Source organism: Piliocolobus tephrosceles, chromosome 10 (assembly GCF_002776525.5).
Source record: "Piliocolobus tephrosceles isolate RC106 chromosome 10, ASM277652v3, whole genome shotgun sequence".
Taxonomy (NCBI): domain Eukaryota; kingdom Metazoa; phylum Chordata; class Mammalia; order Primates; family Cercopithecidae; genus Piliocolobus; species Piliocolobus tephrosceles.
The window spans coordinates 21,215,196-21,237,007 of NC_045443.1; the positions used below are offsets into that span (position 1 = coordinate 21,215,196).

The 21,812-nt window shown below is 35.5% G+C and overlaps 1 protein-coding gene across 1 annotated transcript in view; it reads left to right on the forward strand.

Moving 5' to 3' along the window:
* SLCO1B7 (solute carrier organic anion transporter family member 1B7 (putative)) overlaps window positions 1–18,903 on the forward strand; it is a 76,535-nt gene extending 57,632 nt beyond the window's left edge. Inside the window, exons 12-13 of the mRNA XM_023226174.1 lie at window positions 4,832–4,949; window positions 18,708–18,903. Coding sequence (XP_023081942.1) covers window positions 4,832–4,949; window positions 18,708–18,903 — 314 coding nt within the window. The remainder of the gene's footprint in view (window positions 1–4,831; window positions 4,950–18,707) is intronic.
* Window positions 18,904–21,812: the final 2,909 nt, after the last annotated feature.

Here is a 21,812-nt window from a genome sequence, read left to right on the forward strand (position 1 = left end):
AGGTCTAGTAGTAATTTTTTTATATAAATTTGTGAGCTCAAATGTTAGGTGCATATATATTTAAGATTGTGATATGTTCGTATAGGACTAGTTCTTTTGTCGTTATATAATCTACCCCTCTGTATTTTTAAACTGCTATTGCTTTAAAGTCTGTTTTGTCTAATATAAGAATAGCTACTCTTGCTCACTTCTAGTGTCCATTTATGTGGAATATCTATTTCCACTCCTTTACTTTAAGTTTATGTGAGTCCTTATGTGTTAGGTGAGTCTCTCCTGAAGACAGCAGAAGCTTGGTTGGTGAATTCTTATCCATTCTGCCATTCTATATACTTTTAGTAGGGCATTTAGATCAGTTACATTCAACATTAGTATTGAGATGTGAGGTACTATTCTATTCATTGTGCTAGCTGCAGAATACCGTGGGTTTGTGTGTGTGTGTGTGTGTGTGTGTGTGTGTGTGTGTGTATGTGTATGTTATTGTTATACAGGTCTTGTGAGATTTATGCTTTAAGGAAGTTATATTTTGGTATGTTTTGAGGATTTGTTTCAAGATTTAAAGCTTTTTTTAGCAGTTCTTGTAGTGCCAGCTTGTTAGTGGCAAATTCTCTCAGCATTTGTTTGTCTGGAAAAAACTGTATCTTTCCTTCATTTATGAAGCTTAGTTTTGCTGAAGACAAAACTCTTGCCTGATAACTTTCTTGTTTAAGGATGCTAAAAATAGGAACTCAATCCTTCCTAGCTTGTAGAGTTTCTGCTGATAAATCTGCTGGAATTCTGATAGGTTTTCCTTTATGTGTTAACCTGAGGCTGATGTTTTTGCCTCACAGCTCTTACGATTCTTTCCTGCATCTTGACTTTAAATAACCTGATGAATATGTGCCTAGATGATAATCTTTTTGTGATGAATTTCCCAGGTGTTCTTTGAGCTTCTTGTATTTGGATGTCTAGATCTCTAGTAAGGCCGGGAAAGTTTTCCTTGATAATTCCCTTAAATATGCTTTCCAGATTTTTAGATTTCTCTTCTTCCTTGGGAACACCAATTATTCTTAGGTTTGGATGCTTAACCTAGTCCCAAACTTCCTGGAGGCTTTGTTTATTTTTAAAAATTCTTTTTTCTTTCTCTTTGATGAATTGATTTGATTTGAAAGCTTTGTCTTTAAGCCCTGAAGGTCTTTCTTCTGCTTGTTTGATTCTGTTGCTGAGACTTTCCAGTGCATTTTGCATTTCTCTAAGTGTGTCGTTGACTTCCAGAAGTTGTGATTGGTTTTGATTTATCTTATCTATTTCACTGGGAAATTTTCCTTTCATATCTTGTATCATGTTTTTTATTTCCTTAAGTTGGACTTCACTTTTCTCTGGCACCTCATTGACTAGCTTAATAACGGACCTTCTGAATTATTTTCCTGGCAATTCAGAGGTTTTGTCTTGGTTTAGATCCATTGCTAGTGAACTGGTGTGATCTTTTGAGGGTGTTAAAGAACTTTGTTTTGTTATATTATCAGAATTGTTTTTATCATTCCTGCTCATTGTGTAGATTATGACAGAGGGAAGATCTGGGGCTCAAGGGCTGCTGTTCAGATTTTTTTGTTCCATAGGGTGCCCCTTTGATGTGGCATTCTCCGCATTGCCCTAGGGGTGGGGCTTCCTGATAGTTGAACTGCAGTGATTGTTTTTACTCTTCTGGGTCTAGCCACCCGGTGGAGCTACTGGGCTCTGGATTGGTACTGGGGAGTTTCTGCAAAGAGTCCTGTGATGCAATCCATCTTCAGGTCTTTCAGCCACGGATACCAGCATTTGCTCTGGCAGAGGTAGCAGGAGAGTGAAGTGGACTGTGTGAGGGTCCTTGGTTGTATTTTCATTTAGTTCACTGGTTTTGTGTTGGTTGGCTTCCAGCCAGGAGGTGGTGCTTTCAAGATTACATCAGCTGCAGTACTATAGAGAGGAAGCAAACTTGCCCTAGGGTCATCCTGTTAAGTATTCAGGTTTCTTAGTTGGTGGGCAGGGCCTTAGAGCTCCTAAGAGACTATGTTCTTGTCATCAGTAACCAGGGCAGGTAGAGAAAGATCATTAGGTGGGGTCAGAGATAGGCATGTCTGAGCTTAAACTCTCCTTGGGTGGGGCTTGCTGTGGCTGCTGTGTGGGATGGGGGTGTGGTTTCCCAGGCCAATGAAGTTATGTTCCCAAGAGAATGATGGCTGCCTCTGCTAAGTCACACAGATCTCAAAGGAAGTGGCAGCAGGCCAGGAGCAGGTGCGGGGGAAATAGCAGTAACAGGCCTTACCCTGCTCCTATCTAGCATGCAGTCCTACAGGCTGGTCTCACTGCCACTGTGACCCCCAACAGCACTGAGTCTATTACCAGGTATTTGATGACCAAGGCTGAGAACTTGCCCCTGACCTCCAGCCTCCGTGCTGAGAAAGGAAGCTGACTCAGTTTTTTTTGTCACCTAAGGGAGGCTTCAGCTGGTGATATAGTTTCTTCAAAGGTTTGTGGACTCTCTCAGCTTTCCCAGTATGTTGCTATGGTAATTCTTGGAGAAAAAGTTCACAATGTGAGTCCACATGCTGCTCTGTTTGTCCAAGTGGGAGCTGCAAGCTAGTCCTGCCTCCTATCTGCCACCTTTTAGAGGCCTATATTTTAAATATTCAAAGTTGATTAGAAAAGATTTAGAAAATTACCCTTTCTCCCTTGTTACCATTTGCCTTTTTTACTGCACAGATGCCTGTTGTTAAACAATGTCTAGCCTCACCCCTGTGAGTGTTCTTTCGTAAGAACTGTAAATCTTAAAATATGCCTATTCCTGGGAAGTAGGAAAAGGCCATCATTCATCTAGGGATTGGTGCAGGTGACTGATTATGAACCATAGGTAACCACTGATGGCAAAAAGAAAAGGAAGTGGGAGGATTCAGTTTCTGGGACCCATGCAAGCAAAGGAAAAAGTATGGCCAAATTACAATCGAGTTGTCATGAAGTGTATTTGGTGAGAAGGTCACAGATCCTGAAAGGTAAAAAGAAATGCAAAGGGAATAGGAGAGAGAAGATGGGAGATGCTGCAGGGTTACATCAGTTCTCTTCCCAGTATTCCCTTTCTGTGTCCCTAATCTTCCAGTCTCTGTAATCTTGGCAGTTCTCTACCTTCAGATTCAGAGAAGATACCTCACTCTTTGAACTTGGAACACAGAGGCTGAAAATAGTTCTGGGTAGTTAGTATTTCTTCTGATATGTTGAAATGAGACTATGAAAATAGAAATTATTTTATCAACATAAAATAGAAAAAAATGGATCTGGCCATCCTAATTGTGAGCATCCAATTTCAGTGTGTCCACTATATGCCACAATGAAGCTCAAATGCCTCTATGGGAAAAATCCACACTTAGTATCAAACTTCCAATTCACAAACAGTCGTCTTAAATATGATATGTGTGTAAATTCTGGAAGGCCTATTATAATATATAGTGTATTAAACTGAAAAAGTTATTTAGAAAATAGGTCATCAGAGGTTTTTAAGTCTAGTAATTAAGTCCTAGTTTGTTAGTTAACACATTTACTTCACAAAGTTTGTTTAAACCAGTGGCATAATGTGAAGAAAATAAATTATTGGCATTTATTTTTCATTTTTCAAAGGTGCTTCTGAGTTTTTGAAATCTGCAAATTTCTCACCCATTTTGTCAGTACTAGATTGCCTCAGATACATTGGCCTCAGGCACCATCCCCTTGTGATTCTAATATTTCTTACTCTCAGAAAATTGAGAATGATTAAGAGTAAGCAGAATCAGTAAACTGTCTTATATAAATCATTGTCATGTTTTGTGACAAAATAAAATCTGAAAAGTATGAATCACAAAAAAGAACAAGAACAAAGTAAAATCTTGTATGCTTCAATTCTAACATCTGAAGCCTAGCTCCATACTATGATGTCCTTCAGAATTTTGACCAAATTACCTATGCTTAAAACTAGGAGTTAATCTCAGAATGTATACTTCTCGTATAAACAATTGTATTCCTGGAATGCTGTACCTTCCGTGAAATCAGGCACTACAAATAAAAATTGCCTTAGGGACTGACCATTGAAATGTATGCACTATTGTGGTAAGATCACTAACAGAAGCAAAATTTAGCAGTGACCCTAACCTGTACAGCCTAGGCTGCTTTAGGAGATGTTAAGAAAAGCATTAAATCAATGGAAAGAAAATGCTGGATTGTGGGCTTTAAGAGCACCAAGAAGGAGGAAATGGGACTCTGAGCCCAGAAAGAAGTAAAAGTGGCCAGTAGCTGAGCACTCTTTGAAGCTGGGCCTGAACGTCTCTGGGGAGGGAATCCTGATGTAAGCATTCACTTTTTAATTTTCTTAAAATAGTATTAAAAATCGTTGACTTTGCAGCAGTTGAGGTGAGAGCTTTTTCCTTTTCCCATAAAGTTGTAATTTTATTCCCAGTAATCCAGTCTTTCTTGCCTAAGAAAAATTTTATATGAATCAACATGATTTTCATGTTTTACTAATAACATTCCCCTTTTACCAATCAGGTTTAAGTTAATCAACGTTATAGGAAGAACAGAGTATATAGGTATATAATCCTCCTTCTTCCCTAGGAATATAGGGAGAGAAGAATAGATCAAGAGTAGATCAGGTATGTCTATGACATTACCATATGATTTAAGCCTTTGAGATTCCTAATAATTTTGATTTCTGGGTGGATGTAGGCCAAAATAATGGTATAATTTTCCAAAATTTTAAACTTTTTTTAAACTCAAAATGTATCAATGTAGAATATCACCCAGTTACATTTGAAGGATTTCACTTGGATTGATATCTTCTTATCTCATGTTGTAGGAGGTATTCTAGTTCCAGTATATTTTGGGGCTCTGATTGATACAACGTGTATGAAGTGGTCCACCAACAGCTGTGGAGCACGAGGGGCTTGTAGGATATATAATTCCACATTTTTGGGGTAAGTTATCATAAATATATTTTATTAATAGATTTTTTCTTTGACTATGTTAATTTCTAAAGTCTATCAATTTTAGTGTGATTCTAATATTAATAATGATAGCTACCATATAGTGAACACTTGCTTTGTATTTAATGTTGTGTCAGACATTCTGGTATCTCATTTTAATAATCATAGAAACTATAGAAAATTGTTATTTTCTCCTTCTTTATGAAGAAAACAAGTTTCAAGAATAATGAATAACTTGTCCAAAATAGCACAACTAAAAGAAATACAGTTAGGATTTGTATTTTAATCCCATTTTATTACAAAATTCTCCTCCTCTGGCTTCTCTAGGAAGACATGGAATGACCAGCTGGGCTTCTGGTTATATGGTCATTGAGGAAAACATGGGAAAAAAATGTTTCAATACTCTTCATAGGCATAGGTATTCTCTTAGTGACATTAAGATAACTGGGTAATCATCTGAAAGAAAAGAAGCTGCTACAATTGTACCTTCCTATTATAGAAACACTAATTTGAAATTTATATATTGACTAAATACACAAATTTTACATGTGAAACTATAAGTATTACAACTACTCATATAGGATTTCTTTTAATTATCTAGGAGGAAACAAAATGTGTTTCTAAGTGTATTAGTCAATTCTCACACTGCTAATAAAGACATACCTGAGACTGGGTAATTTATAAAGGAAAGAGGTTTAATTGACTCACAGTTGTTCAGGTCTGAGGAGATCTCAGGAAACTTACAATTATGGCAGAAAGGGAAGCCAGCACATCTTTCTTTACATGGCAGCAGCAAGGAAAAGTGCAGAGTGAAGGAAGGGAAGAGCCCCTTTTAAAACCATCAGAACTCATGAGAACTCATTCACTTTCATGAGAAGAGCATGGAGGTAACCATATCCATGATACAATTACCTCCCACTGGGTCCCTGCCATGACACATGGGGATTATGGCAACTACAGTTCAAGATGAGATTTGGGTGGGGACACAGCCAAACCATATCATTCCATCCCTGGCCCCTCTCAAATCTCATGTCCTCACATTTCAAAACACAATTATGCCTTCCCACCAGGCCCCCAAAGTCTTAACTCATTTCAGCATTAACTCAAGATTCCAAGTCCAAAGTCTCATCTGAGACAAAGTAAGTACCTTCTGCCTGTGAGCTGGTAAAATCAAAGCAAGTAAGTTGCTTCCTAGGTACAATGGGGAGGACAGGCATTGGGTTAATACACCCATTCCAAATGGAAGAAATTGGCCAAAACAAAGGGGCTACAGGCTCCATCCAAGCCTGAAATCTAATAAGGCAGTCATTAAACCTTACTGTTCCAAAATGACCTCCTTTGGCTCCATGTCTCATGCCCAGGTCACACGGATGCAAGAGGTGGGCTCCCATGGTCTTGGACAGCTCTACCACTGTGGCTTTGCAGGGTACAGCCTCCCTTCAGGCGGCTTTTATGGGCTTGCATTGTGTCTGCAGCTTTTTTAGGCACACAAAGCAAAGTGTTGGTGGGTCTACTATTCTGGGGTATAGAGGATGGTTGGCATCTTCTAACAGCCACACTAGGCAGTGCCCCAGTGGGGACTCTGTGTGGGAGTTCCAACCCCACATTTCCCTTCCACACTGTCCTAGCAGAGATTCTGCATAATGGCCCCATCCCTGCAGCAAGCTTCTGCCTAGAAATCCAGGCAGTTCCATACATGTTCTGAAATCTAGGTGGAGGTTCCCAAACCTCTATTCTTGGCTTCTGTGCATCTACAGGTTCAACACCACACAGAAGCTGCCAAGGCTTGGGACTTGCAACCTCTAAAGCCATGGCCCAAGCTGTACCATGGCCTCTTTTAAAAATGGCTGGAGTGGCTGGGACTTCTAGGCTACACACAGCAGGAGTCCCTGGGCCCAACCCAAAAAATCAGTACTTCCTCTTAGGCCTCCTGGCTTGTGATGGAGGGGCTGCCGCAAAGTTCTCTGACAAGCGCTGGAGACATTTTCCCCATTGTCTTGGCAATTAACGTTAGGCTTCTCATTACTTATGTAAATTTCTGCAGCTGGCTTGAATTTCTCCCCAGAATATGGGTTTCTTTTCTACTGCATCATCAGCCTGCAAATTTTTCAAACTTTTATGTTCTGCTTCTTTTTGAACACTTTGCCGCTTAGAAATTTCTTCCACCAGATACCCTATATTATCTTTCTCAAGTTCAAAGTTCCACAGATCTCTAGGGTAGGGGCAAAATGTCACCCAACTCTTTGCATAGCAACAGTGACCTTTACTCCAGATCCCAACAAGTTCCTCATCTCCATCTAAGACCATGTCAGCATGGACTTTATCATTCATATCACTATCAGCATTTTGTTCAAAGCTATTCAACAAGACTCTTGGAAGTTTCAGTTTCCCACATCTTTCTATTTTCTGAGCCCTTCAAGTCTCTAGGAAGTTCCAAAGTTTCCAACATTTTTCTGTCTTCTTCTGAGCCCTCCAAACAAGTCCAACCTCTGCCCGTTACCAAATTCCAAAGTTGCTTCCCCATTTTGGGGTATCTTTACAGCAGTGCCCCCTTACCTGGTACCTATTTACTGTAGTAGTCCATTCTCACACTGTTAATAAGGACATACTCAAGATTGGGTAATTTATAAAGGAAAGAGGTTTAATTGACTCGCAGTTCTAGATGGCTGGAGAGGCCTTCGGAAACTTAAAATCATAGCAGAAGGGGAAGCAAACACATGCTTCTTCACATGGCAGCAACAAGAAGTGCCAAGCAAAGAGGGAGAAAAGCACCTTATAAAACCATCAGATCTCGTGAGAACTCACTCACTGTGAGAACAGTATGGAGGTAACCATCCTCATAATTCAATTACCTCTCACTGGATCCCTTCCACGACATTTGGGTATGATAGGAACTATAGTTCAAGATGGGAATTGGATGGGGACACAATGAAACTATAACACTAAGTATGACCCAAATGCCTCAAATGATAGTTTAAAAACAAATGGTGGAAGGATTTTTATTGCTTTGGGTTTATACCCACTAATACAATTAATGGGCTGAATGGTCATTTTGTTTTACATTCTCTGATAAATCACCAGACTACTGTCTACAATGGCAGTACTAATTTACAATTCCACCAGTAACATATAAGTGTTCCCTTTTCTTCACCACCTTGTCAGTATCTGTTATTTTTTTTCTTGTTAACAATAGCCATTCTAACTAGTGTGAGATGTTATCTCGTTGCAGTTTTGATTTGTATTTCTCTAATAATTAGTGATTTTGAATAATATGGAACAGAAAATCAAATACCACATGTTCTCCCTTTTAAGTGGGAGCTAAACATTGAGTACATATGGACACAAGGAAGGGAACAAGACACACTGGGGTCTATTTGTGGATGGAAGGTGAGAGGAGGATGAAGATACAAAGCTATAAGTGACTATGATTATTACCTGGGTGACAATAAGTCTATACACCAAACCTGCATAGCATACAATTTACCTATATAACAAACCTGCACATGTACCCCTGAACTTAAAATAAGTGTTAAAACAAAGAAGATTAAAAAAGGAACAAATAATGAAATATTTTAAAAACTACATCACCAAAACTTATTTTAAGTGAAGTTCAAAAACAAAAGATAAATTGGAAGAATTTCTAAGTCAGACACAGACACAGGCAAATGTCTGATGTATATAAAAAGCTCTCAAAAATTAACAAAAACAACACCAAATGCTGGCAAGAAAGAGATAACAGGACTTTTCTTTCATTGCTGGTGGTAATGTAAACTGGTACAGCTATGTTAGAAGACAGAGTTAAAGTTTTTTTTACAAAGCAAAAGATAGATTTATTGTATGATTAAGCAATCATGCTCCCAGATATTTACCTAAATTAATTTGAAGCATGCCCACAAAAAAACCCTGCATTCAAATGTAAAAAAGATGTCCTTAATAGGTAAACAAATAACTGACCTGTGGTACATTCATACAATGGAATATTAGTCATCAATGTATTAGTCAATTCTCAGGATGCTATAAAGAACTATATGAAACTGGGTAATTTATGAAGAAAACAGGATAAATTCACTCACAGTTCAACAAGCTTTAGAGGAAGCATAACTGGGAGGCCTCAGGAAACTTGCAATCGTGGCAGAAGGCAAAGGGGAAACAAAGCATATCTTCTCATGGCAACAGGAGAGAGAGAGAGAGAGCGCACAAAGGTTTAAGTACCATATACTTCTAAACCATCAGATCTCATAACTCACTATCTTGAGACCAGAAAGGGGGAAATCCACCCTCATAAACCAATCATCCCCCACCAGGCCCGTCCTCCAATTTGACATGAGATTTGGGCAAAGACACAAATCCAGACCACATCAATCAATAAAAAAAATGAGCTATCAATCTACAAAAAGAAAGAAAGGAAATTTAAATGTGTAAATAAAAGAAGGCAGCCTACAAAAGCTTCAGATTGTATAATTCTAACTGTATAACTTTGTAGAAAAGGCAAAACAATGGACAATGAAAAGATCAGTTGTTTCTTGGGGGCTCAGTGGGGAGAAGGGATTGATGAATAGGTCTGACACAAGGCATTTTTTAGGCCAATGAAACTAGTCTATATGATAGGATAATGTTGGATCATAATGTTATGCATTTGCCAAACCTTTGGAAATTTACAACATAAAAAGTGAACTCTAATGTAAAATATGGACTGAATAATGTATGATTATTCTTTCATCATTTAGAACAAATATGCTGTACTAATACAAGGGGTTAATAATAGGAGAAACTGTGCATATGTTGGGCAGGGAGCCCTCCATACTTTCTATACAGTTTTTCTGGAAAACTAAAATTGCTATAAAATATAGGAAATAGTAAAGAAAAATATCATCAAACATTTTCCAAAAAAGTCATTAGAGGTTATGAAACATGTGAAAAGATGAACATCATTTTTTTTCATTGACAATAACAGAATTGCAATTAAAAGTCACCCAGATTGTCAACAAAGGTGTTGATTGCCAATTGTGATTGCAAAGTAAATGACTTTGAGCCAGTGGAAATACTTCTAGGAATTTATCCTGTAGCTAGCTATATTCCCAAAATACTGAAAACATGTAAATATCAATCAATAAGGTATCAAATAATGACACACGCAGGCAAATGAATATACTGAGTTCTTAAAAAAACAAGAAAAAAGATATGTATTTTCTAATATGGACCCTATTCACAATATATTGTTACGTTAAGAAAAAGAGAAAGCATAAAGAATACGTGGAGCATGCTATTATTTATGTAAAGTGGGGAATGTTTCTTAGTTCAGGTTAAATCCCTGGAGAAAACTCCCTGGGTCAAATTTGCTAGAAGAACTTTCTCACTTAATGCGTAAATTCACTGTCTAACATTCCCAACAAGTAATGATCCAGCTTTTCCTGGAATTCTAGTAAAGCAGCATTCACTATCACACATTCTCCTAACTTTAAGTCTTATTATACAAAATGTCTTCCTAAATGGTAGATTTTATTTCTATGAATAAAAGTATGGAAAGAAATAAAAAAGCAACACTTACTAAATTTACATTAATGACATAATTTTAAGAAAGTGTTTATTTTTAATTGGAATTATAACTCATTTTAAGGGCAACTGGCAAGATGCTCCTCAGAATCTCCCCAAAGCAATGATCACCAAGTCCAAGCATTAACATCACATTTTAGGATAGCCATTACTTTAGTTACTTTAGTTTCAGTATGAAAAGACCCCTAAAACACTTTAAAGAAAACAAAAAAACAAAACAAAAAAAACCATACTAGTTTCTTTTCCTTTAGTGAAGGTTTAGGTAAAACTAAAAGGAAATGTTTGTATGTGTGTGTGTTGCGTACATACACACATATATATGTATGTGTGTATGTAAGTGGGAAGCAACAGAGGAGATCAGAGGGATGTGATTGAGAACAACTATGCATATTGTTGCTGGTTTTGAAGTTGGAGGAAAGGGCCCAGAAGCCAAGGAATGTAGGTCGCCTCTACATAGAAGTGGGAAAAGACAAGGAAACAGATTCTAGAGTTTACAGAAAAAAAATGCAGGGCCGGGCGCGGTAGCTTATGCCTGTAATCCCAGCACTTTGGGAAGCCAAGGAAGGTGGATCATTTGGGGTCAGGAGTTAGAGACCAGCTTGGCCAACATGGTGAAACCCCATCTCTACTAAAAAATACAAAAATTAGCCTGGTATGGTGGCAGGCGCCTGTAATCCCAACTACTCAGGAGGCTGAGGTAGGAGAATCACTGGAACCTGGGAGGTAGACGTAGCAGTGAGCCGAGATCTTGCCACTGTACTCTAGCATGGGCAATAGAGTGAGACTCCATCTCAAAAATAAATAAATAATAATTTTAAAAAAGATGCAGCTCTACCAATACGTTGATTTTAGCCAATTAAGGCAAGTGTTAGGCTTCTGACATCCAGTGCATGCCTCAAGCTTATCTCTTACATCCTTTGTTCAAAAGTTTGCACCACTTCAGCCAGCTAGAAATAACCATCCCTCTTTACAACTCTCCTGGCATATTATAGCTCACACATGGCCCTTACTACTTTTATTTTAATCACCTGTGTTCACTGCTGGATTGTTTAAAGTGGAAATTTTTAAAAGAGCAGTTATTTTCCAATTAATACACAGAAAGTTGAATGATTATCTTATGATTATTAAAGGACTTTATTTTTTAGACTAGTTTTAGAATCACAGTAAAATTGAGGAGAAAACACAGAGATTTCTCATATCCTGCCTGCTCCAACACATGCATAGCCTCTCCCATTACCAACATTTCCCATGAGGGTGGTACACTGGTTACAATTGACAACCCATATTGATATATCTTTATCACTCATGATCCATAGTTTACATCAGGTTTCACTTTTGTTGTGGAACTTTCGATGGATTTGCATGAGCATATAATGATATATAATCCACCATTACACTATCATAAAAAGTAGTCTTGCTGCCCTAAAAACCCTCTGTGCTCTGCCCTCCTTTCCCTTTAATCTCTGGAAACCACTAGTCTTTTCACTACTTCCATAGTTTTGTCTGTTTGAGATCACATAGTTGCAACCATACATTATGTAACCATTTCAGAGTAGCTTCTCTACTCAGTAATATGCATTGAAGTTTCCTCTAGGTGTTTGTTTGATAGATTATTTCATTTTAGCATTGAACAATAATTTATTATCTAGATATACCACAGTTTTGTCTACTGAGGGACATCTTGATTGCTTCCAGGTTTTAGCAGTTATAATTAAAAGTTCTATAGATACCTGTGTGCAGTTTTTTTGTGTAGAGATTTCAACTCCTTTGGATCAACACTAAAGTGCAATTACTTGATTATATGGTAAAAATATGTATATTTTATTTAAAAATGTCAGACTGGCCTCAAAAGTGTCAGTATCATTTTGCATTTTCTCCAACAATGAATGAGAGTTTCTGTTGCTCCACTTCCTTATCCACATTTAATGTTTAGTGTTCTGGATGTTGGCCATTCTACTAGGTATATAGTAGTATCTCATTGTTGTTTAAATTTGCATTAAATTTGCATTTCCTTGATGACATAAGATGTGAAGCATCTTCTTATATCCTCTTTACCACCTCTACATTTTCTTTGGAGAAGTATCTGTTAAGGTCTTTGGCCCATTTTTTTAAACTGTTTTTTTCTTTAAATTGTTCAGTTTTAAGAGTTCTTTGTAAAATTGAGCAGAAAGCACAGAGATTTCCCATATTTATTATTTGGATGTCTTTTGTGAATATTTTCTCTCAGTCTGTGTCCTCTGACTCTCATTTTATCATCTTGACAGTGTATTTCTCACTTACTCAGAGAAGAATTTGTTTTTGTTTTTTTTTTTTTTGTTCAGAAATGGGTCTTTCCCTGTTGCCCAAACAGGAGTGCAGTGGCACCTTCTTAGGTCGCTGTAGTCTTGAACTCCTGGGCTCAAGCAATCCTCCTGCCTTAGCCTCCTATTGATGTAATTTTGTGATTATTTATCTTATTTAACTTATTAATATAATGAATTATATAATCAATATTTGAATACTGAATAGGCAAGACAGTTGAATACTAAATAGCCAAGACAAATTGATAGTTGAATGCTGAACCAGTCTTGCAAACCTGAGATACATGCCTGGATAACTGTTCTATTCGAAAGTTTTAATTTTAATGAAGACCTGCTTATCAATGATTTATTTAATGAATTGTGCTTTTGCTGTTGCATCTAAAAAGTCATAAACAAATCCTAGGTTGTTTTCTGCTGTGTTACCTCATAGATTACAGTTTTACATTTTACATTTTTTTATAGTTTCACATTTTACATTTATCATTTTGAGTTAATTTTTGTGAAGCGTAATTTCACTATTTTGCATATGGATATCTAGCTATTCCAGCACCATTTATTGAAAATCTTTCTTTATTGTATTGCCTTAGTTCTTTATTAAAGATCAGTTGACTATATTTAAGTGAGTCTTTTTCTGGGCTATTTGTTCTTTCCACTGATATATTTGTATATTATTTTACCAAAATTACACTGTCTTGATTACTGCGGCTTTATAATAAGTCTTGAGGTCAGGTAGTATCAATACTATCATTTTGTTCTTTTCCTTGAGTATTGTCTTGGCTATTCAGTATCTTTTACCTCTTCGTATAAACTTTAGAATTAGTTTGTCAATATCCACAACATAATTAATGAAGATTTTGATTGCGAGTGCATTGAATCTTTATATCAAACTGGGATGAACTGACATCTTGACAATATTGAGTCTTTCTTTACTATACATGAACATGGAATATCATTTCATTTTTTTAGTTCTTCTCTGATTTGATAAGAATTTTATAGTGTTCTGCATGCAGCTTTTGTATATATTTTATTAAATTTTTACCTCATGTTTCATATTCAGGGGTACCAATGTAAATAGTAATATGTTTTTAATTTCAAATTCCACTTGTTCATTGATAATACATAGGAAAACTTTTCATTTTGTTATATTAATCTTGTATCCTGCAGTCTTAATATAATAGCTTATTAGTTCCAGGGTATTTTTGTCTATTATTTGAGACTTTCTACATACACACATGTCAAAAAAAAAAAAAAGACGGTTTTGTTTCTTCCCTTCAACTTGTATACATTTCATTCCCTTTTCATTTTTTTTTAAATCACATTAGCTAGGATTTCTGTTACTAGTATACATTTCAACCTATATATATTTCCTTTCAACCTGTATATATTTCATTCCCTTTTCATTTTTTTTTTAAATCACATTAACTAGGATTTCCGGTACCATGTTGAAAATCAGTCATGGGAGGTGACATCCTTGCCTTGTTCCTGACCTTGGCAGGAAATCTTTGGGTTCTTTGACGTTAAGTATAAGTGTAGGATTTTGGCAGATTTTTTAAAATCAGATTGATAAAGTTCTCTATTCCTAGTTTAATGAGAGTTTTAGTCACGAATGTGTGTTTGGTTTTGTCAAATGCATTTCTGCATTTTCTGATGTGATCGTGTGATTTTTTTTCATCTTTAGTCTGTTAATATAATGAATTATGTAATTCATTTTTGAATGTTGAACCAGTCTTGTAAACCTGAGATACATTCCACTTTGTTGTTGCATATAATTTTTTATATAATGTTGGATTCAATTAGCTGTTTTTGAGAATCTTTGCATCTGTATTTGTGAGATGTATTGCTCTGTAGTTTTCTTTTCTTGTAATATGTTTGTCTGCTTTGTGTATTAGGATAATGCTGACCTCATGGGATGAGACAGGAACTATTCCTGCTACTTCTATCCTGTGAAGGAGATTATAATGAATTGGTATAAATTCTTACATGAATTATCAAACGATAGATCTCATCCATGAGCCCCTCTTGGTTTGGTGATTTCCATTTTAGAAGGTTACTAATTATTGATTCATTTATTTAGCATATATAGGCCTATTCAGATGGTCTATTTCTTCTTGTGTGAATTTAGGCAGATCGTATCTATCAAGGAATTGGTCCATTTCATTGAGGTTAATAAAATTGGGGCCATAGTGCTCTTCATGATATTCCTTTTTTTATCCTTTTAAGGTCAATGGGATCTGCAGTGATGTTCCATCTTTCAATATTGGTATTAATAAATCGTGTTTTCCTTTCTATCTCAATTAGCCTGGCCAGGGGCTCATCAATTTTACTTTTTTTTTTTTTTCCAGTGGAATAGCTTTTGTTTCTGTTGATTTTCTCTGTTCATGTTCTGTTTAAATTTCATTGATATGTGCTCTACTTTTAATTATGTATTTTCTTCTGCTTACTTTGAATTTAATTTACTCTTCTTTTTCTACTTTGTTAAGGTAAAAGATTAAGCCATAGATTTCAGATATTCCTTCATTTTAAATATATGCATTAATGCTACAAATTTTTCTCTAAGCCTGCTTTTGTGGCATCCCATAACTTTTGATACTATAATTTTATTTTCTCTTATTTCAAATATTTTTACATTTCTCATGAGATTTCCCCTTGACTCATATGTTTCTTAGAAGTGTATTGTTTGATCTTCACATATATTAAGATTTTCCAATTATCTTTCTGTTATTGATCTCTAGTTTAATTCCATTGTGGTCTGAGGAAATAAATTGCATGATTTCCATTCTTTTAAATTTTGTAAGAAATGTTTCATATCTCAGAATGTGGTCTATCTCAATGAATAATCCATGTGAGCTTGGGAAGACTTTGTAGTCTGTCGCTGTTTGATGGAATAGTCTACAAGTGTTCATTATATGTTGTTGATTGATAGTGTCATTGAGTTAAACTATGTCCTTACTGACTTTTGCCTGCTAGATCTGCCCATTTCTGATAGAGGCATTTTGAAGTCTCCTAACACAATTATGGATTCATTTACATTAATTCTCCACTTATTGTCAATAGGTTCTTAGAAACTGACATTAAGCAAAACAATACGCTGTATGCCATAGGAACTTAACTCTTGTTTACACCAATTATCTGTGGTAAAATTGGTTTCATTATACAATACAAAATTTCACTTAAATTTACTAGTTTCCAGGAACTTGTTGACGATGTTGAGGACTTCATTTCTTTTTGAAGTTCTATTACTTTTTTCCTAACATATTTTGACACTCCGTTCTTACAAGCTTACATATTAAGAATTGTTACGTTTTTCAAGGGACAAAAAGAGAACTGATCCCTTTGTTATTACGTAAGGCGTTTTTTTAATCCTTGATCAATTTTCTTGCTTTGAAGACTGCTCTGTTTAAAATTAATATAGTAACTCCCACTTTCTTTTGATTAAGGTTAGCATTAATTCCTCAGTCTATTGTTAAATCAGCAATGAACAAGTGGAATTTGAAATTAAAAACATTTAAAAATATTTTATTATTTTATTAAATTTTTACCTCATGTTTCATATTCAGGGTGCCAATGTTTTAATCCACCAACAATGTTATTATTAATATTTTTTGAGACAGGGTCTCACTCTGCCACCCAGGCTGGAGAGCAGTGGCTTGAACATGTCTCACTGTAGCCTCAACCTACTGAGTTCAAGGGATCCTCCTGCCTCCGCCTCCCATGTAGCTGGGACCACAGGTGTGCACCACCATGCCTGTCTAATACTTGAATTTTTGTAGAGATGAGGTCTGACTTTGTTGCCCAGTTTGGTCTCGAATTCCTGGACTCATACATTCTTCCTTTCTTGGCCTTCCAAAGTGCTGGGATGACAGACATCAGCCCCATGCCCAGCTAATTTTGGTCTTTTAATTGATGCATTTAGATCATTGACATTAAAAGTGATTACTAGTGCAATGGAATTAATATTGCCGTATTTGTTACTATTTTCTATTTGCTGCCCTTGTTCTTTGATCCTATTTTTGTCTTCTGATTATGTTTTAATTGAGCATTTTATATAATTTCATTTTATCGTATTTATTAGTTTATTAGTTGTACCATTTTAATTAAAACATTTAGTGGTTTTCCTAGAGTTTGCAATATACATTTAGAACAAATCCAAGTTTACATTTAAATAACACTTTATAACTTCACAGACAGTATGAGTACCTAATAATACCAGAATAACCCTCATTCTTCCTTCCTATCTGTTGTGTCATTGCTGTCGTTTACTCCACTTGTATGTAATCATACATAAACATATGAATAAGCATGTAAATTAAATACTGTTAAACACATTGTGCCATTATTGTTTGGAACAAACTGTTTTCTATTACATCAATTTAGAATAAAAATGTTTTTATTTGACCCTAACTGATTTCTTCTCTGATGTTCTCCCTTCTTTATGTATATCCAAGTTTCTGACCTATATACTTTTCCTTCTCTCTAACAAACTTCTTTTAACATTTCTTGAAAGACAGATGTACTGGCAAAACAGTCCCTCAGTTTTTTATTGTGGGACAATGTCTTTATTTCAACTTAACTTTTGAGAGATAATTGCACAGGGTACAGAAGTTTAAGTTGGAGGTGTTTTTCTCTTAACACTTTAAATATTTCAGTCCACTCTCTTCTGGAGTGCATGGTTTCTGAAGAGAAGTCTGTTGTAATCTTTTGCTCCTCTATACATAAGGTTTTTTTTTTTTTTTTTTTTTCTGGCTTCTTACAGGATGTTTCCTTCATCTTTGATTTTCCGCAGTCTGAAAATAACAAATCTATGCATAGTTTTTCTGGCAATTTTCCTTCTTGGTGTTTTCTGAGCTTCCTGGGTCTGTAGTTTAGTGTCTGACATTCATTCAAGAAAAACTTTCAGTGCTTATTAGTTCAAATATTTCTTTTGTTCCTTTCTTTCTCCCCTTCAAGTATTTCCATTATACACACGTAGTTATCACAAAGTTCTTGGCTATCCTTGGCTATCCTTTTTTTTTTTTTTTTTTTCCTCTAGTCTTACTTTTCTTTGCTTTTAATTGTGGAGGTTTGCATTGGGATATACTTAAAGATAGTTTCCTCAGCTGTGCTCTATCTAATAATAAAAATTTTAAGGTATTTGTCATATCTGTTATAGTATTTTTTTAATCTTTAGTGATTCTTTTTTGTTCTTCAAATTTTTATCTCCTTGCTTACATTGCTCACCTGTTCTTGCATGCTGTCTACATTATTCATTAGAGCCCTTAGCAAATTAATAACAGTTGTTTTAAATTTCCATTTTGATAATTCCAACATCCCTTATATACCTGGATCTGGCTTTAAGTCTTATTCTTTTCAGACTGTGTTTATTGCCTTTTAGTATGAGACTTGCAATTTTTTTCTTGACAGCCAGACAAAATGTACTGGGTAAAAGGAACGGCTGTATATATGCGTTTATTAATGTGGTGAAAGGTGCTGGAGAAAAAGTAGCATTCCATAGTTCTATGATAAGCTCTCAATCTTTTTAGTGAGCCTGTAACTGTGGATTGTGAACTTCAAACTTGCTTCTCAGTTTCTCTCTCCTGACCTTAGGTAGATGAGATGGTTTGAGGGGGTTGGAGGTGTGTATTTTTCTCCCTCCCAGAGGAAGGCTAGAGACAGCCGGAGTTTAGTTTCTGTAGCTTCATATTTAAAAAAAAAATAAATAAATAACAATAGGAAAGCATTTTATGTCCCAATGAAAAGAATAAACAGAATTGCTTTCTTAATATTTGTGTCTATAACTTCTGCTTTTTTTGTTTGTTTGTTTTTGTTTTTTTCTTTTAAGGTCTGCATACTGGGGAGAAAAAAATGTAAAATATTTTACACAATTTAATAATCTATTTTCCTTATTCTCTTTTCACAGAAGAGCCTTCTTCGGCTTGAAGGTAGCCCTAGTGTTCCCAATACTTGTTTTACTTACTGTATTTATTTTTGTTGTAAAGAAAAAATTCCGTGGAAAGGATACCAGAGTATCAGAAAATGAAAGACAAGTAATGGATGAAGCAAACTTAGAATTCTTAAATAACAGTGAACGTTTTGCACCATCTACTGAAGAATAGTAAAGCATGTGTTAAGGGGAGAAAAACAAAAAGCTATTTTGCTGCTGTTTCCAACTAATGTATTGATTCAGTAAGATGTTCCTTTTGTGGTATTCTGAGTCTTTTCACTGAGAATTCCCACATTCTTCACTTATGATGCAACAGTGAATAAGCCTATGAATTTATAATGAAACAAACTATAAAAAATGGTACCCATGGTTAGGACATAGCTGTGCATTTGTAGTTTAGAATATATGATTCATAAAAATTTAAAGTGAGAGGAATAGTTAATATGTAATAGAAGAAAAAGTACTTGCTCGGGTAGTTGTAACTCTTAATAAAACCAATGACTAGAATACAGTGGAAGTAAAAAGGCAGAGATAGATTAATAGCCTAAATAAGGAGAAAAGCCTGATGCCTTTTTAAAAACAAAACAAAACCGTTTATACATTTTACTTAGGCCTAAAATCTAGCCAGGTTTTATGCTACAATGATATCTATTTTTCATGTTAAATTGTACATTACTCAGAAATTATAAATATTATTAATTTATAATTTGAAATTGTGTTTGCTAGCCACCTTGATGTATTTTCTTCCAACGTCCCATTAAGATATTACTGAAAAAATAGAAATATTCAAATATTTGCAAGGTATAATTGTCAGGCAACATATTATAGCATGTGTCAAGTTTCTACTAGGCCTATGGAAATGGTTTAAGAAAAGCTGACTTTGACTTAAGAAACAAAACCCATTGATAAGATGTGTCTTCATTGCATCTGTCTGTTCTCTGAGAGAAATAAAATCTGTGTCATTCTCTTGCATACTTGTTTGTTGGTTCATCATGCACAAAAAGATATCTTCCACATTTCTACAAGCCAGGCAAGACAGAGGGAAAATAAGATCAAACATTTAAATATTTCATTTTCTAGTAGCAACAACTCTACTGTAATGAATGCTAGAGGTTGTAGTTTCTTATTCTTAATTGTTTTAAAGAATTTTTTTGTATCAGAGTCAAGTGTAAAAATATATTTTCTTTTTTTATTATACTTTAAGTTCTAGGGTACATGTGCAAAACGTGCAGGTTTGTTACGTATGTATACATGTGCCATGTTGGTGTGCTGCACCCATCAACTCGTCAGCACCCATCAAGTCGTCATTTACATCAGTTACAACTCCCAATGCCATCGTTCCCCCCTCCCCCCTCCCCATAATAGGCCCCGGTGTGTGATGTTCCCCTTCCCATGTCCAAGTGATCTCATTGTTCAGTTCCTACCTGTGAGTGAGAACATGCGGTGTTTGGTTTTCTGTTCTTGTGAAAGTTTGCTGAGAATGATGGTTTCCAGCTGCATCCATGTCCCTACCAAGGACACAAACTCATCCTTTTTTATGGCTGCATAGTATTCCATGGTGCATATGTGCCACATTTTCTTAATCCAGTCTGTCACTGATAGACATTTGGGTTGATTCCAAGTCTTTGCTATTGTGAATGGTGCCACAGTAAACATACGTGTGCATGTGTCTTTATAGCAGCATGATTTATAATCCTTTGGGTATATACCCAGTAATGTGATGGCTGGGTCATAGGGTATTTCTAGTTCTAGATCTTTGAGGAATCGCCATACTGTTTTCCACAATGGTTGAACTAGTTTACAATCCCACCAACAGTGTAAAAGTGTTCCTATTTCTCCACATCCTCTCCAAATGCTCGTCATCACTGGCCATCAGAAAAATGCAAATCAAAACCACAATGAGATACCATCTCACACCAGTTAGAATGGCAATCATTACAAAGTCAGGAAACAACAGGTGCTGGAGAGGATATGGAAAAATATATTTTCAACAAATGTAATTATAGACTTACTTTAGAGATTCTGAATTCAAGCATTTGTGATATAGCTTGGACATCTTTAAAAAATTCCACATGATGCTAGTATTCCGTGATAGACAGAAAGCCATGTGATAAGACAAGGTATACCTGAGTGTAGCAAAGTCACACAAAATAAATATTACTAGAATCTGGGAAATGGCCCGAAAGTTATATATATACATACACAAATACATATATATCTAATTTCCTATATATACACACACATATATGTAACTTCATATATATACACATATAAATGTAACTTCCAGTGTGTATGTATATACACACACACATATATACACACATATATAAAATAGTATTAATATACATAATTAATATATGTATTAATGTTTCCCCAGTTTGTAAACTAAAGAAAAGAAACATTAGTCACACAAACAGAAACTTGAGGAAAACCGCAGATTTGCTAGGTTTGTAGGTGTCATATAACAAATTTGATGGGATCATACACATGCACTCACATAAACACACACATATAATCATACATATTTATGGAATACAATGTGATGTTTCAGTACATGTATACATTGTGTAATGATCAGATCATGGTTATTAGCATATTGATCGCCTTACACATTTACTATTTCTTTATTGTGAGTACATTCAAAATCCTCTCTTCTAGCTTTTCAAAAGATACATTATTGTTAGCTGTAGTCACCCTACTACACAGTAATTACCAGCAACTTATTCCTCCTACTTAACTTTAACATTTTACCCATTAACAAACCTCTCCCTATCTTCCACTTCCCCTGTTTTTCCCATCTTTGGTAACAGCTATTCCAGTCTCAATGCCTTTGAATTTGTTTAGATTCTTCACATGAATGATATCATGCAGTATTTTTCTTTCTGTACCTAGCTTATTTCCCTTGACATAATGTTCTCCAGGCTCAACTATTTTGTTGTAAATGACAGGAGTTCATCATTTTTTGTGGCCGAATGGAGTTCATTATGTATATATACATCACATTTTCTTTATCCTTTTCTCTGTCGATGGCATTTAGGTTGATTCCATACCTTGGATAATATGAATAGTGCAATAAACATG